At 46.2% G+C, this 18,381-nt stretch overlaps 1 protein-coding gene across 1 annotated transcript in view; it reads right to left on the bottom strand.

Annotated features, from left to right (window-relative positions):
- The window catches only part of Uaca (uveal autoantigen with coiled-coil domains and ankyrin repeats), an 89,859-nt gene extending 82,083 nt beyond the window's left edge, over positions 1-7,776 (bottom strand). The window contains exon 1 of the mRNA XM_050151946.1: positions 7,571-7,776. Within this exon, the coding sequence (XP_050007903.1) occupies positions 7,571-7,654 (84 nt within the window). The 5' untranslated portion in view covers positions 7,655-7,776. The remainder of the gene's footprint in view (positions 1-7,570) is intronic.
- Positions 7,777-18,381: the final 10,605 nt, after the last annotated feature.

Genomic DNA, 18,381 nt, shown 5'->3' with positions numbered 1-18,381 from the left:
GGGCTCCACCTCCCTAGTGCTGGAATTATAAGCATGTACTACGACACCAGGGTTTGGAGATCACACTCAAGTCTTCACGCTTGCAGGCCCCTTACTGGCGAGCCGCCTCCTCAGCTCCCAGCTCTGGCTTTACACAGACCGCTACCACGGTGCTCATACTACTGCTTGTTAGACTTTTATGTCCAACTCCTTTCAAATCCTTGGAGGCTGTGACCAGATGTTTATTATAGAAACCTTTAGTGAAGAAAAAATGAGGACAAGATCACTCCAAGGTATGGATGAGGTTTATTGTAGCTATGAGGGAGAATTTAACCAAAGGTTAGACAGATTGAACATGGCAACCAGACTGAACTAGGCCATGGGTGAGGGTTGGGGGCTGTCAAGACTGGAGAGATGGGGGTAAACAGACCAAGAGGTCAAGAGGTCAAGAGGCCAAGAGAGTACAGAACCAAAATGGTAGAGTTACAGGAAAACAGAAGCTGGAGGAAAGGAAGCCCAGGCCCTGGGAGGAGGAGGAGGTTTAGAAGGGGGGTGGGATGGGAGCTGCTGGGAGGAGCCACAGGAACTGAGTGAGGCTTTTCCTGGGTTTCTTTGAGAACTAACACTTTGGGCATTGACTAGATTCAATAAGCCCATTAAAGCAAATGCATTGTGAGCCCCCAGCTATAGTTATGAACTCACAACCAATCCTATTTCAACTATATCCCCTCTCATCCCCACCCCCAGGATATTCTGAAGCAAGCTGCAGGCTCCCTATCAGTTCATCTGTCGGTGCTCTGCTAAATAGTCCACTGAGAGATAGACAGTCTTCATAAACACAGTCCCGTCACCACCGTCACAGTGGAGTCTGTTGGATAATTCCATGTCGAGTTTATAACTGTTGGTCCCGTGTCCACGATTGTCTCAGAAACTTGTATATTTTAACAGCTATTTAGCCAGGGGCTCAAAAGAGTCCACCATTTCGATCGGTTAAAGGCTTCTAAACCCTTAACTCTCTTGGGACCTCTAGGCTCCTCCTCCATCTTGTCCCACTTCCAAAGACACTGGTTCATCTTAGAGTTTCCCCCAACCAGAACTTCGGAGGCTGCTTCCCAAGTTCCTCTTCTGTATTTCTAAAAACTGGCTACGAACGTGAAAGGCTTCTGTGTTTGGGTGTGGCTCTTCTTATAAGAACTCTAACGTGGCAAGGACTATGAATAAATTATGTCTGTCTTTCTTGAGATACTGGTAGCCTCTAATGGTCACTCGGTACAGACTCTAAATCCAGTAACTCATTCATGACTGTAAAACCCTAAGGTATGAACCCCATTCATGAGCTAGAACAGAACATGTAATGTACTAGTTCAACCCTTTTCCGTCTATTGTAAGAGTTTTCTCTTTCAAAGATTCTGTTTTGCTGAGACACAGTTCACACAGGGAAAGAAGTGTTTATTTTCCCTGAGCTTAAAAGAATGCATCTGTGCCCAAGCATCTTCCACAGGTGACTAATCAGAGTGCAGTCCACTGACGTTATCTTTATTGATGCTCCTGCTGGGGACGAGGGCCTCTTGACTGTGGTTTCAAAGTCCAATCTTTGATAGCATTCTTCCATCCACTAAGAAAAGTGATTACAGGCTTTGCTGCCCTTGCCTTGGAATTGTCTAGGTCTCCAAAGAGGGTATAATTATTAACCCATTATTGAGCCCAATTTATGTTTTCCATAGTTTCAAAACTAGATAAGACATCTGTGAGGCTGGAGAGATGGATCAGTGGTTAGGTGCTTGGCTTGCAAGCCTGAGGGCATAAATTTGAGCTCCCAAATCTATACAGAAAGGCAGGATAGCACGTGCTTGTAATCCTAGCCCTGGAAACTGGAGGCAGGAGGATTTCTGGGACTTGCTGGCTAGCAGAGCTAGCTTAACTGATGACCTTCAGCTAATATGAGTCCTTGTCTCAAACACGTGCTCCTGAAGATGACATCTGAGGTTGTCCTCTGTCCTCCACATGCATGACTACACACACTCACACATGCACCCTCACATATGTGAACACACAAGCATGCTACCATTCTAGTTTTTAACCTGATATGGGGGTTGTCTATTATGCATAATAAGGTAATTAAAATCCTAAACTATCACTCAAGTCTGAACTATGTGAAAAAAGACATGGAGTGGGGAGGGAGACATATTGGGAAGATGTGAGTGGAGCTGAGGGATGAGTGGGAGTGGATGTGACTAAGATACATTGTATACACGTATGAAATTTTTACAAAGTGTGTATATCTTAACATTATATACGTAAATATATATATATATTATGATAATATAGAGAGAGACGGAGAGAGTGGTTGAGAGCACTTGCTGGTTCCCAGCATTCACGGCAGGTGGCTCACAACTTCCTGTAACTCCAGTTCCATTGGGTCTGACAGCCTCTTCTGATGTCTGAGAGCACCTGCCCTCGCATGTGCAACACACACAGGCACACATACAACTAAAAATCTTAAAATAACATAAAAGAGCTTGAACACTGTGGGGGAAATGACATTAAGTCTGCAGTTTAGCTATACATCCGATGAGGCATTAAGGCTGAAGCTGAGGTACAAAAAGGAAACTCTTGGGGGTGCGTGCATGCACACGTGTGCACCCAGCATCACATATGAAAGTCAGAGGACAGCCTGGTATGTCATTCCTCAGGAGCGACAGTCCCCCTTATTTTGAGACAGGGTCTCTCACTGGAGTTCCTAAGCAGGCTAGCAGGGCGGGTCAGCACTGCCCAGGATCTTCCCGCCTCCACTCCCTGCACCGGGTTATAAGCACATGGCACCCCACCAGCATCTCCCACCTGGGTGCTGGGGCTCTAGGTCCTCACACCTGTAAAGCAAGCATTTGCCCAACTGAGCCATTGTCATAACCTCAAAAACCCTCTTCATTTGTAACCTTTCTCCCGGGGCCACAAGGAAATAACACAGGATAACAATAAGAAGCTATCTAAACAAAGTATTAATTAAGATAAATGTTTTTAATTAAAGGTTGGGCTCTTCAATGACAACAAGTAAACTGTGCTTAGTAACTCATCCTGAGTTTAAGATAAGTGTAACAATTTGTGCTCTCAATTATTCCCATGACCCCCAAGTCACTGCAGTGATAACTTAGCATCCTAGCACACATGCAAATCCTGGGGTCTAAAACCTGAAGCCTTCATTCTTGGAACCATAACCTAAACAAACTCATGTTTAAACCTTTATGCTTTCTAATACGTAGGGCCTAATATCCCTGGTGGGAACAAAAGGTGGGTTTGGGGTTTTGTGCTTTTGTCCACAGTTGCTCTACTTGAAACCTTAATCCTTTAGAAACAGCAATATTTTTATCAGGGGCAGAGCCCAGCAAGATGCTTCAGAAGAGTTTTTTAGAAAATCCACTGCTCTGTGTAACAAGTAGAGAAAGGACAGCAAAATGACAATTACAATCAAAGACTTAATAAACCAGGCTGCAGCTCAACAGTTAAGACAACTTGAGGTTCTTGCAGGGGATCCACGTTCGGATCCCAGCACCTATATCAGATGCTCATAACTCCAACTCCAGGGGATCTGATGACACCCTCTTCTGGCAACACACACACATATGCAATTGTTTTACAGGAGCTTAATAAGTTACAACAGTCAGGATAGGTGCTATTTAAAGGGGAGAGCCCTGACAGGAACTGCTTACAATATTTGTTTGTAGCACCCTCTGCTCCATCTTGAAATACAGCCCCTTCATTTTATTGCTCAAATGTCCTAACCTGAACTCTACAAAAATGAGTAAGCCTACTATTACTGTACATCATATAACTGACATAGATCTGATGTAGTACTTCCAGCCATTTAATGATCCCATTGGGAATCGGAAGCTCCAATTTAGCAATTAAGAATAAATGTATGTCAGGTGTGGCAGCTCACACCTGTTAATTCAACATTTAGGAAACTGAAGCAGGGGGATCTCCATGAATTAAGCCTGGACTAGACAGCCTGGGATAGCAAATGAGACCTCATCTCAAAACAAGCGAATACAACACAAACATTTCCAAGTCTGTGGTTAATAAATGCAGCTATCTCCAAATCTGAACAGGAGAAGATCAACCTTCAGATACACAACACCAGCCAGTGTAGTTGCAAATGCCTTTAATGAGAGCAATGAGGAGGCAGAGACGGGCAGATCCCTGAGTTTAAGACCAGCCTGGTCTGCAGAGTGAGTTCCATGACAGCCAGGACTAAACAAAGAAACCCTGTCTCTAGGGGAAAAAAAAGACAAAACAAATCATATATTTAGCAATACTGACCACTGTGAAGTGCACTTACTCATACGTGTATGAACACATCCTCATTCACTGAACTCTAAAGCCCTTGACCTTGCTCTAACTAACGCTGCTGCCGTGGAGAATGGTGAAGCTTACTTCTCCTACATGCAACCATAGCCTGGCAGGGGACGGCACAGTGTGCTGCACACACTGCCATAAAATACTCACACGGCTACACCCTCAGTCTGTAGCTCAGCTGGTCAAGCTGAGACGTAAGCAAAGACAGCCACGGTATAAACATACCAAAACTGTTCAGAGTAAATTAGGATCATTTCCATGAAAATTAAATGAACATTTCAAGACTCGCATTAGGAGATTCAAAACTTGGAAGAGGGGGGAGAAAAAGGAAGCCAAGCTGTACGCCCTCTTACATTACAGGGAATAAATGTTTAAAAATGAAACTGAGCTAGGTAGAGGGGCCCATGCCTCTAATCCCAGCATTCGGGGAAGACAGAGGCAGGTGGGTCTGTGCGGATAGCCTGGTCTGCCTAGTTGAGTCCCAGGGCAGCCAGGGCTACATAATGAAACCTTGCCTAAAGAAATAATGTAACCAAACTAAGAAATAAAAATGCACACTAAACCAAATGTGGGAGGGCTCTGTTGTTCAATATTGCCCCTTGAGAAGACCAACGTGTAACATAAAATCACAACAGCAAAGGTCAAATTGTATGAAAACAACCACTTTCTGCATAGGGAACGCTACAGCTATCAAGAATCGTAGTAAAGAGCAGTTTGTGTGAAAAATCTGGGCTTCCTAGACAGGAAGTACATACAAAAATCAACAATGCACAGAAAGGTAGAATGGACGACCAGTTCCTAGCAAAGATGCAGAGGGCTCAGAAGGACACGAAAACAGGATCAAGTTTATCCACCAGGAAAATACAGATCTAAAGTATCCTGAGGGTCTGTGAGACCCTTGGTGGGTAAAGGGACAGGCCACCAAGACTGACCTGAGATTAATCCCCAGGACCCACATGGAAGAAAAGAACCAACTCCTGATAGTTGTCCTTTGACCTCTACACACACACTGTGGCACACATGCCCATACACAAGCAAACACACACAAGTAAATAATGTGGGATTTAAAAAATTAAAGTACCCTGAGACACTGTATCTTATCCATCAGACACATTGTGCTGTTATTTCTATAAAGTGTGTGCATGCGTGCACATGTGTGTCTGCTGGGATGCGCTTTCTGTGGGAACATGAAGGCAAATAATATCCCCCGGGGATTCTGAGGAAGGTGGGGCTGAAGGACAAAGATGAGAGACTGACAATCTGTTGAAAATATTTTTGTTCCTGGTAGACATTAAATCAGGTGCCGGATCTATCCAAAAGGTTTATGGCCAAAAGCGGAGCTGAAGAGAGGGACCTGGTCAGAACAACCAGGTCCTCTCTTCACGCACACACACGGCCAAAGCAGACTGGATTGTGCAGACTGAAAAGCTCTAAGGCCTGTCCTTCCCGATGGTTTGGCAGGCTTCTCCCGGGCACCACATCTAGCTCTTTCATTTTAAAACTCCTACACAATATATCCTGTGCCTTAACAAACTGAGCCGTGAGAGGACAGTTTTCGCACCATGCATTTAACTTGTATGATGCTAAGAAATGGCAGAATGCTCAGTTTAGTGCATGCGAAAGCCAAACTCGAGAGCCTCACGGTCCAAGTGTTTGAGCCAGCATGCATACTGAGACACCAGCAGCAGCTACGACCTCTGGGCGTCTGGAAAATGGGAGTGAAGAAAAGGGACAGAACCTCCACGTGGGAACATAAATCCTTGGTGCTAATCAACTTGGGAGAAATACAGCTGCAAGGCTGGGGAAAGGCAGATCTTTTGCTAGCGGGGAAGAAGCTCATCTGTAACCATGGTTACCTCCAATACATTACGTTTTTTTCTGTCAAATATATTTAAGTCAAACAAACAAACAAATGAATTTTCCTGTGAGTTTACAAAACATATCATCCAACATCAAAGACTAAGCCGTCTAAATCAATTATTCCTTTCTCTCCCCACCCTACCCATTTTGTTGGTTTTTTTTGAGTCAGGATCTCATAATCCAGGCTGGACTCCAACTCCCTGATTAGCCCAGACTGGCCTTGAACTTGTGATTTTCCTGCCTCTGCCTCACAAACTGAAATTCACAAGCTGGAATTACAGGCAGGCAGCACCACACCCAGACTCCAAATAATTTTTCCAATTTTTTTTGGTTTTTCGAGACAAGGTTTCTCTGTGGTTTTGGAGCCTGTCCTGGAACTAGCTCTTGTAGACCAGGCTGGTCTCGAACTCACAGAGATCCCTTTTTAAAAAAAAAAAAAAAAAAAATCTCATTTCTCCTGTTTCCTTTAAAACAACTGAACTACTACTAAAGGAAGCCCTTCAGGAAGACACTGATCTGAATTAGTCCGAAACCGGCCACAAATTAATTTGTATTCTCACAAAAAGGATACAATCCCCTCGGTGAACTCTGTATAAAATTATAGAGGTCTATTTTAATTACGACCACCAGGTAAGCAGGCAGTTTGCACACTCCACCTCCTCTGTTTGACTCTGTAAAGCTTTTTAAATAGAACGTCCTTAATGACAGAATTTTGATGATCCGGCCATTCTAACCTGCCAAATTATCCAAGTTCCAACATCTGCAGGCAGGATGTTTCCCAAGATTGCTGTTCTCTCTGCCAACTCACAGAGAAGCCGTACAGCTAGCTCCACTTCTCTCCGGCCGCACACGGAGGCCAGGCTTCAGTTGGGCACCCACATCCTGCACCCACCTGCCTCACAGGTGGGATTTACTCTGCCAACAACAGGACAATCACCTTCCCGACTTCGCCATCCCCAGGGTTAAACACACAAGCGGGGCTTTGTCTGCATTTGAGATCCCTATTCTCTCCCAGCCTGGCTGAGAACCAGACTTCCCTCTGACAGCGGAGGACACACTACGTCTCTCCCAACTCTGGCAAGGCTGGAAGCCGCGGAGCCAGGCGGGTCCGGAGTCCGCGCGGGGCGGCACCGGGTTTGGAAGACCGGGGCCACCTGGACCCCGGCACCGCGTGTAGTGAGCGCGATGGGGACACGCGAAGAACAGGGGGACACCACGGGAGGGCAGAGAGGGAGTCCCCTGAGGAAAGATGGGAATGGTGGACCCCCGCAAAGGTCAAAGTGAGGAGGAGACGTGGGGCTCCTCCGAGAAGCTCAGATTCTCTGTGAGGGGCTCAGCAGGAAGGGTCCCCAGGGTCCCCGCCGCTAGCGCTGCTCACCGTGCTGGCCACCGCGGTGGGCGATGAGGGCGATGTCGGGCCGGGCGCGTCCTGCCTCCACAGCCGGGACTTGAGGCTCTTCATGGCCGCGGTTCTCAAGGGTCCCGGTCCCCACCCGGCTGCCGTTTGCGAGCGCTAGGGCCGAGCAGCGGACGCCCTGGAGCGCGCCGGGCCCGCCCCACCTGCCACCTGGGGCCCGGGGGCCTCGCTCAACACGGTCGTTCCGGCAGCCAATCGGGCCCGCTGCCTGGCTAGGGTGGGGTCGGTCTCGACCAATTGGATACCGGGAAGGGGGCGGGACTTCCCTTTTAAACTTCATAACACCCTTCCTCTCCCCTCTGGAGGAAAAGTTAGGGAACTTCAGCTCGGCAGCGCGTGGAGTTGGACTGCTGGGTGGGCGGAGGCGCAGCGCCGGTCCTGGCCTGTGGTGCCTGCACACTTGGGTGGTCTAAGATTAGAGAAATCCAGCCTAGACTGGTTCTTATCTCCCCAGAATCCCTCTTCTTTTTAGCGGGTAAAATTTTTCTTCCATCAAGTCCCAGCATACCTACACACAAACCAGCCTCAAGCAAGTTCCCATTCAGGATCTTCATAAGGACACGAACCCCAGGACCACACATCTCACGGCCACACGGGAAACTCTGGGACAAACAAGCTTGTAAGAAAAAGGAGCTGTTTAGCAGATGGACAGTTAACAGCTGGTGCAGTGGAGTTGGAGAGACGGCTTTGAGGTTCAGAGCACTGACTGCTCTTACAGACAGCTGGGTTCCAGTCTCAGCCCCAGTCCCAGGGGAGCTGATACTCTCCTCTCTTCTAGCCTCCGTGGGTGGCGCACACTTAGACTTAATAGTATAATTCAAGGCACCTGTTAATGTACTGGTGTGGAGGGAAAGATGGAAATAGGTGTCTTCAGTAAGGCTTCACATGTAGCCGAAGTGGTAAAAGAAATCTGAGAGGAGTTGGAGGAGGAAGTTAGGGGTAAATGTAACTGAAATGCATTGGATATGAAACTCTCAAAGAATAAATGTAAAATAGCATTTTAAGAGTGCCATCTCCTTTTTGTAGATGCACAGATGTAAATATACAAGGCATTAGCTCATCCGACTCCGAAGTCTGAGTTAATGAAAACCATCTAAGGATGGAATGAAGACACTGTCTGGTGACCAACACCCAATAATGTCCTGTTAATAAGATGGCTTCAAGAGTCTTCCTTGGAGTGAGATTTCCCCCAGCAAAATGTAAATTCTCCCATACAACCACATGAAAAGACAACCTGCCATTCTCACAAAGGCTCTTTTTGTCTCCAAGGGGAGTTTCTTCAGTTTTCCCTCAGAATGACTCTAGGTTTTGTTCCAAATGTGTGAGAAAATCTTCAGCACTCTCCTGAAGACACAGTACCCAGCCTGTAGTCCTCAGTAAAGTCAGTAACAAGCACTCAAGAAAACGGTCAGTTTTCTCTTGGTTAGGCTTCGGGAATCTTGACTCTTCCCCCTGTAAAGATCCACATCTGTTCTGACTTAGCCGGCCGTGACCCAACCGCCTGTGGGTGGCAGGTTCCTGTCTTCACTGATGCGAAGAAAGCCAGCATTATCTCACGCTGGACTCTGGAGAAGCTGTCCCAGCCCTTGTCCCAGTACCCAGTTCTCACCTTGTTCATCACAGCGAGTGACTAATTGATGTCTCATCCTGGATGTCAGCCTGACACACCTGGAAAGAGGCAACCTCAGCTGAGGGATTCCCCCCCCCCCATATTAGCACTTGAGCGTGTCTGTGGGGCATTGTCTTGATTCCTGGTTGACTTAGGAGGGCCTGGCCTCCGGTGGGCGGTGTCACAGCTAGGTAGGTGGGCCTGAGCTGTCTATGAAAGGTAGACTATATGAGCCTGGAAGAATTCCTCCATGGCCCCTGCTTCAAATTTCTGCCTCCAGATTTTCGCCTTTAGTTCCTGCCTTGACCTCCCTCAGTGATGGACCATAACCTGGAAGCCAAATAAACCCTTTCTTCCCCGACCTGTTTTACAGCAGAAAGCAAACTGTAAAAGTAACCATCAACAAAAAAGTCTTCCACAGGAACTTTGGCCCGAAACTCCTCAGGTGGACTATTGCAGGGTTAATGTGTGCTTGTATCCCAGCATTCAGGATGGTTACTTCTTTATTGCTGATAAAAACATTGTAGCCAAGGCAGCTATGAAAAGTATGGGGGGCTTATGGTTCCAGAGGGCAGGAGTCCGTGATGGGGTAGCAGAGGTAGCAGGCAGCTGGCAGACATGAAAGTCCAGAGCAGCAACTGAGAGCTCACATCTTGAACCACAGCAGGAAGCAAAGAGCTAATTCAGAGTCTTTTGAAACCTCAAATCATACCCCTAGTGACATGCTTCCTCCAAGAAGGCCACATCTCTTAATCCTCCCCAAAATGCCACCAAATCCAGACCACGTTTTCAAATGTCTGCGACTTACATCTCATTCAAACTGCCACAGACAACTAAGGCTGGAGAATTGTGAGCTCAAAGCCAGGCACATGGCAAGACACTGCTAAAGACAGGGTAGTGGGGGCAGGAGAGGAGGGGATTAGAAAAAAAAAAAGGAGAAGGAGAAGAAAGAAAAGAAAGAGTAAATGGAAACCCAGACAGGAACCCTTTGGTAGCTTGTGAATAGAATCTGCCTTTTTGGCACGCAGTGCTCTACAGCACAGACTAAGCCTTTCCTTCACCTGGCACTGGAAGCCAACTAGCCTGGGCCCATTCTTCAGGCAGGGGCCAGGGCTACCAGTGTCCTCATCTTTACAGAAACTAAGTAGTCTTCTGAAGAGCCTGCCTGCATTTACCTGACAACATTCTGTCCTCAAGAGTGGTTGGAAAGGACTACAAGGGACAGGAGCACCCTGAAGGGCTGCACCCCATTATGTAGGTGCTGGTCACACAACCAGTATATTCCATTTGTCACAATTCAGGGACCTATGCACTCTTGCATGTTAGTTTCTTAGCTTGTTTGTGTTTGCTTGCCTGCTTGCTTGTTTTGAGGCCAGCTTGATCTGTAGGCCAGATGGACCAGGAGCTCACCATCTTCCTGCCTCTGTCTCCTGAGTGCTGGGATTACAGATGTGATGCTCCACCACACCCAGCTGGTTGGGCTGGGCTTCAATTAAAAGGTGACTTTAAAAAATAAAGCAGGACTCCTTCCCAAGTGTGTTCCTCTGACCATAGCTTCCCCAATTGCTCAAGTAGAAGCAGTCCACCCCTCCGCTGACCCCACCCTTCTGCACAGTCACTGTGACTCTCAGATGTTACTGCTGTCAAACTTCATTCCTTAACATAAGAGAATAACATCATTTTTAATATGGATTGTTGGGTGCACATGCGTGGGTGGCAGTGGTGTGCACTGTTTGGAGGCCAGAGGTCAGCATCAGGTGTCTCCTTTGCTTACTCTTCGCGTTATTTTTCTTGAGGAAGGATCTCTTGCTGAACCTGAGGCTCAGTGATTCAGTCAAACTAGCAGACTCTGGGAGTCTGCCCATCCCCACTGAGTCTTCTCCCCAGCCCCAGCAGCCAGATATTTGGGTGTCCTGGAAAGGTAGTGTGATGGATATTCAATACATACTTCTGAATGGATTGATCTGTTGTTTGTGCTTATTGGAGTGAATCCTGGTTGTTCTTTCTGAGTTTCCAGGTGCCGTTTAATTGGGACCCTGTCAGCTGTGAACACAGGTGGAATAGTCTGGGGGCTGTGTTGCCACTCAAATACTCAACACCTATGCTAGGGGCTTGAGATGAGCACCCTGCCCCCTGCATCCTGGTCCCCTGTTGCCTTCAGTAACCTGTCTCCCCTGCATAATTGACTGTCATGTTAATTGTGGCCTTACTCTCTGCTGGTGTAGTCTGGGAGGCTAGCTTCTTTTTGTTTGCTACTGGGTAAAGCGAAGGAAGCAGACACAGCCACAAGAATAGTTTGCATCACGCTCCAAAAATGTTGGGCAAGTTATTTTTATGAACTGTCTGCATGATGTCTGCGTGGTGTCTATGTCCAGTGGCCTTTTTGGATTTTTCCCGTCTAGAAACTTGATAACTGGCATCTGCTCGCTCTCATCTGAGAGCAACTAAGTAAAGAGCGCCACGCTGAAGGTGCGGGACGGCTTTCTGTGTTGATCCAGAGGTACCATGTGTGAAGTCCAGCCACCGAGCTGCATTTAGCCAGGCTGGCTTTGATTTGGTTCATTATTCTCACTTTATGAAAATTATTTTAATCTCTTCAGAGAACACTTAAATAAATTTTCTTTCTTACCATACTGTATCTGCGGAAGTCAGTTTTAGGTTTTGCTTTTATTTTTCTTTTGAGAAATACATGTTAAATAGAAAGGACAACACACTTTAGGAAAAAAACATTTTTAGTCACGTGTAGGTGTGTATGTCAGTGTATGCAGGTGCACAAGGAAGCCAGAAGAGGGCATCAGACCTCCTAGAGCTGCAGGAGGTTGTGAGCTAGACAACATGGGTGCTGGGATCTCAACTTGGGTCCTCTGGAAGAGCAGCTAGTCCTCTTATCCACTAAACTATCTCTCCAGCCCCCTAGTGACACCACTTGAAAAAGTGTTTTAGTAGCTAGGTGGTGATGGCAAAAGCCTTTAATTCCTGCACTCAGGAGGCAGAGGCAAGCAGAGTCCAAGGCCAGCCAGGTTTACAGAGCAAATTCCAGGATAGCCAGGACTACAAGAAAAATGGTGTCTCAGAAAAAAGAATTTTTTTTTAGTATGCCACAGTGTACACGGTGGTGGCAGTCTGTGTACGTAAATAACAAGCTAACAAAGATGTCTTCACATTACAAAGAATTCATACTGCCTCTAGTAACCTCCTTCTTTGACCTCCTGTCAAGAAACGTGAGCATTAGAGAAGGGAACAGAGCCATCCTACATAGCTCAATCGAGTGTCTACTTCCTCAGAGGCACAGCAGGGTTGCGGATATGACCCATGTTCAGACTGAAACCATTAGAAGAGATGCCTGAAAGGAGAGAGGAGCCCAAGGCTGGCTAGCCATTCCTTGAAGGAGCATGAATGAGCCGCAGAACCAGGTAGGCCAGGATGCCCCAGGGACCTTCTAAAACGGGGAAAGAGCAGGAGTGAAAGACACTCGGATGCTAATGACAACAAGATGGCCTTTCTGGAGGAGGGGGGGTAAACAACAAGCAAGGTGAACCTAACAGTTTCTCCCCAAACATTGCCTCTCTAACCAGGTCCATTGCCTTCCAAGTGAGCCTCGGGATTACACATCTGGTGACCTCAGCATTCCTGTCCAATGGCACCAGTCAACAGCTCCCTGTCCAGCCCCCACAACCAGCACATCGCTCAGCCTGAGTTCTGATGCTTTGTCAGATAGTTGGCAAAGCCTCCCAGCTATGGGGTCATGAAGAAGGAAACGGCCATCCAGATCTCAGCCCCAAAATGAGAGCCCTAAAGCAGTTCTCACACCCTCCTCCCTTACCACACTCAAAACCAAAATCCATTGCATAAGTGAGCCTTAAAAAAAAAAAATAAACAGTTCTGCTTTGCCCCTAATTGTAAAACCATCTGTGCAGGCCGTCCGGTGACTCCATCCTGGAAAACTTGGACCGTGTGCCGAGGAGATGGTTTCTGCCCCATGTAACCTCTGGCCCTAGTGTGAGTTTGCCCTAAAACTCTAGGCCTATCAATTCTCTCTTACAGAAACAACCTAAAAAAATATACACGCATGAATAGGCTCATAAGTGAGCGGGGGTATGTATGCATGTGTGTGTTCATGTGGAGGCCAGAGGAAGCTGGCCACTGTCCTGAGCCTGAAACTCACCAAGTAGGCTGCCCAACAGGTGCCTGTCTGCTTGCTCCCCTAATGCTGGGCTTATAGAAGTGCAAGGCCCACCTTTTTTTTCTTTTAATATAGGTTCTGGGGATCATAATCAGGTCCTTGTCAGTGCAAGACAGCACTTTACCCGCTGAGCCTTTTCTCTAACCACAGAAACAGCTTCTCCATTCTCCCAGGCTGAGGCTTCTTGTGCTTAGCATAAAACAAGGACTCCTGTTGACCAGTTATCTCACTGAAAGGCCTGCTTTCCATCAGCCTTCCGAGGCTCCTGACGTTTACAGACTGTCATTGATCTGTGAAACCCGTAGCAGGCCATTAGTTTCATTCTGGAAAGCGGTAGCGTTGCAGCGGTGGGGGGTTGGGGTGGGGTCACAGATCAAAGCCAGACCCCTCCACCCCTAGCGCTAGCCTTGTTATCTGAAAGCGGCTGAGACACTTGGGGTTGCTTCACTGGCTTCAGTAAGAAAAGCCAACTGGTTCCAGTTGTGAAAACGGACCTTTGTTATCAATCTGGTGAACTTAAAGCTCCAGAGATGCCGTGCCCTTCCCTTTAATCAGATGACGGATGGCCCCGGGAGCCCAGGCTCAAGGCTGAAGCTCTCCATTACCCCTTTCAAAGCAAGCTGATGTCATCCGGAGTGCAGATAACCGCCAGGAATTCGGTGCAGGGATCAGTACTGATGTGAACCTGAGGAAGTATTTCTGAACCTTGAAGTTTTCTTAGCGGGAATATCAGGATAAACCCAGTGGGGAGCTCTGTGAAATACTAGAAAAGATACTGATTTTGAATGGAAAAAGATGGCGAAGTCTGTCTCCACAGATCTTAAAGTGGTACATTTACTTATTCTGACCATTTTATTTTTCCTTTTTCAGGTCTCCAAGGGACCTCTTAAAGTTCTGGCAATTTTCAGTAAATATTCATGCCTGGATGATTAAATGACCAGCACATAATGCCGTCAATTCTAGGCCTCTTGCTGCACCGCGTCCCAGTGGAGAACACTAAGGAAGAGTAAGTCAAGCTACGTCTGGGGGATGGCTCAGCCCACGTGGTGGTGAAATGAGAGTCTACTACTGCAAGTGGTCCTCTGACCTCCACAGGAAAACTATGACAGGAACATACCCATACACACGCATGTCCATGCAACACACACACGAATCGATAACTGTAAAGAGAAGGAATGTGCCACACTAAAAATGGGTGCGGTGGTATAAGTTTGTAACCACAGCTTACCGGAGAAAAGGGCAAGAAGATCACAAGTTCAGGGCTAGCCTGGCCTACACAGCAAGACACTTAAAAACGAACAAATCAATTTCTAATTCTCGTATTCCTAATGCACTTAAGAAACAACCTAATTGAGCCGATCGGTAGTGGTCCAGCCCTCTAATCCCAGCACTCAGGGGCAGAGGCAGGCGGATCTCTGTGAGTTCGAGGCCAGCCTGGTCTACAAGAGCTAGTTCCAGGATAGCTAGGACTGTAACACAGAGAAACCCTGTCTTGAAAAACCAAAAAGAAAAAAAAGGAAAAAAAAAGAAAAAAATACCAATTAAGCTTCCTGACCAACAGTGAACTTAGAGTCTCGAGTCACTTAAATTGAAATTACTGTTGACTATATTAAGCTCTGTTGAAAGGTACCAGATGAATTCATGTTCTGACAAAATTATATGTAAATATTTGTCATATATTGTATTATTTATTATACATAAAAGAATACTTTAAATGAGACCACAGATAAAACTTCATGTTTTAAAGCGCTATTTTGACTTCTTCCATCAAATATGCTAACAAGTGAATATATGTGCATGTAAATCTTGCTTTTTATGTAAAATACAAAGTCTAGATAAAATGATATTGTGAAAGATTAATGCTGGGCAGATCAGCTGGCTGAATTGATGAAAGGCTGGACCAGCATGAGGGCCTAAATTCTCTCCCAGCACCCATGGGAGAAGCTGGTGCGATGGATCGTCCTTGTAATTCCAGCAATGGGGAGGCAGAGACCGAGGGGTCCCTGGGACTTGCTGGCCAGCCAGTGTGGCTGAGTTCAAATCATAAAGTGAGAGTGATTGAGAAAGACATTAACACTGACCTCGTTCCTCCCTATGTGCACACACGCACACACGCAAAGATAAATCTAAAAAATTATTTTTTGCATGATACGTGACCCACTGATGATTTTTTTTAGTTTGATTGTGAAAACCTAAAACTTTTGATCCCTGAAAGAGAATTTTATTTTAGTGGTTTGTTCCCCCCTGTGTATCTCTTCAATAACCCTGTCTACAGTAATAAATATTTTTTCATTGAAAATTAAAATGTAAAATAAAATACAATTGTTAAGTGTTGCTTGCCATGTTTCAGGGGAGGCGATTTTAAATCAAGGTATAAGCCTCGAATCTGGGACATTGTTCCCGCTCCCAACTTTGTTCTGTTGCTCTGTGTCACACTGTGGACATCAGAACTGTTTTTTTTTTTTTAAAGAAAACAAACTATCTTTTTTCATTTTACATACCAGTCCCAGTTCCCATTTCCTCCCCTCCTCCCATTTCCTCCACCTATTCCCCCTTCGACTCATTAAAGAGGATAAGGCACATTGCTTTAGGGAAAGTCCAAAGCCCTCCCTACTACATCTAAGCTGAGCAAGGTATCCATCCAAAGAGAATGGGTTCCCAAAAAGCCAGCACAAGCAATAGGGATAAATCCTGGTGCCACTGCCAGCTGACCCGCAGTCTGCCCCAGCCATACAACTGTCATCCACATTCAGAGGTTCTGGTTTGGTCCTATGCTGTTTCCTTCCCTGTCTGGCTGGAGTTGGTGAGCTCCTATTAGCTCAGGTAGACTCTGTCAGTAGTTGTACCCATCATGGTCTTGACCTCTTTGCTTATATTCTCACTCCTCCCACTCTTCAACTGGACTTTGGGAGCTCAGTCCAGTGTGTTCCAAAGCAGATCTCTGCCTCTATTTCCATCAATTGCTGGATGAAGGTTCTATGGTGATATTTAAGATATTCATCAGTCTGTCTACAGGGCAAGGCCACAGCACTGCTTTTCAACGCATACTTTATTCTGAGAATTTTGTCTACCAATCTGCTTTCATGGTTTCATCATGATAAATTCCTTATAGCACCTATGTTAGTATAAATATCAACAAATATTCAGCTACAATTTACATTTTCCCTATTGCTTTTAATAAAAGCTGTTGCCACGAGTGAATATGTGTGGTAATAACAAACACACTAAAACACCAACACACTCTGGACTTCAAACGAGTTACGTTTTAATTTCATCGTGCTGAGAAGAAGTATGTATCTATTATGCTCCATAAACTTCAAAACCACCCTTGGACTAAACAGCAATTAAGAATCGTTCCTTTGAACTTCAGAAGGGTGGAGCCATGCATTTATCCAGGATCAAGGCAGAGCATTCTAGAGCGAACTCCAAGGTGCACCTCCTCCCACCACTGAGTCAGGGGGGCTGAAGGAACAGTAGATGTCAGCTTTCTGGCTCGTGACTTTTCGGTGACAAGTCAGGTCACAAATGCGAATGAATCCAGGCTCCTCACAGTCAAGAACTAGCAGCAAATCGAATTGTAACTCGAGTCGTGAGACTTGGGAAGTCCCCAGATGTGGAGGATCACAGAACACCGCTGACAACAGGGAAAGCTGCCCACGCTGTCACATAAACCCTTCCAACCAGAAAACTCCCATCACCTCTATACTGGCCCAAGTCAGCATCTAACAAGCAATTGGCCACTCCCTATTTTCAATGGTTTTATTTAAATCCCATTTCAAATTTTCAGTTGTAGACCTTCCCTCCCCTAAACTGTTGGGAACTGTTTTGCCAAGGCTGTTGGGAACACCTGGGAGGTGAAACCTGTTGGCTTCTCATCTTTCCTGTACTCTCCATCTTTCAGAGGTACCTGGCAGCCTTGGTCTTTGAGAACCCACCCTCTCTTGGCCGCTGTCTCATTTCATTCTCTGGATTGCTGCCGTTTTCTAGTCATTCTCTGCCAGCCTCTTTTGTAGTCCCTTCTCTCTGCATGATGTCTCAACATCACAGTATCTGCATCACAGCTCTGGGTATTCCTCCTTGAGATATCTCTCCCACTTCCCATGGTTTTAAGGTTCACTCATCTGTTCTGTCCATGAACCCTAAATCTGTGTCTTCAACCTCACCTTTCCAATGAGTTTCAGTCTTATACCTGAACTCCCTCTTTATAGCCTCACTCAGTGACTCCATGGTCAGCCCAGGCCAATATGACGGAGAATGGTTACATCCTACATTCAAAACATCATCCTTCCTACCCACTTAGGGCCACTATCTACCTCTTTGCTTACTGGTTCCTGTTGAGTCTCTATCAGTGTCTTACACATCAGCTGTGACAAACCTCTAATTACTGTAGGAATGGATGGATGCCCAACAAAGACATTTCTTATAGCTGAGACCGCCTCTTATAATGCTCCCTGTAAAGCCACTCCTTGCATGACATTTTTTCAGAATGCTGCGCTGATAATTGCTGAGAACCTGTTGTCTTTCACTTCTGATATGACAGCTGTTTTTGTGGTGTGGTTTTGTTCATTAGGAATCTGAAAGTCATCTTTCAGACTCAAGGACTGCAGTCACAGGTTCCCTAATGTGGAACATGCTCTCCTTCCCCATGTTTATTGTCTCCTTTTTTTTAAAAAAACAATCATAACTATGGTAATGAAATGTGTTACCAGTCTGTTGGGGGAGAAATCTGATTTAGGGGATATGGCGCCTGCACCACCCAGAACCACTGTTGGGCAAGGGTCTGGGGAATGAAAAACACATAGACACATACCCACCTTCAATCCACCCTCACCATTCCCGAGGGCAATCTCTCAGTGATCCCTAGTTCCCTAACTCACTGGGGTCACGAGTCAGGCAAGGGACTTGAGATTGAAACACACACACACACACACACACACACACACACACACACACACACACACACACACGGGGGGGGGGGCA

This window comes from Alexandromys fortis, unplaced genomic scaffold (genome assembly GCF_014885135.2).
Source record: "Alexandromys fortis isolate MF-2015 unplaced genomic scaffold, M_Fortis_MF-2015_v1.1 scaffold_70, whole genome shotgun sequence".
Lineage (NCBI taxonomy): Eukaryota > Metazoa > Chordata > Mammalia > Rodentia > Cricetidae > Alexandromys > Alexandromys fortis.
The sequence above is the reverse complement of the archived record's forward strand: the minus strand, read 5'-3'. Positions and strand labels throughout refer to the sequence as shown.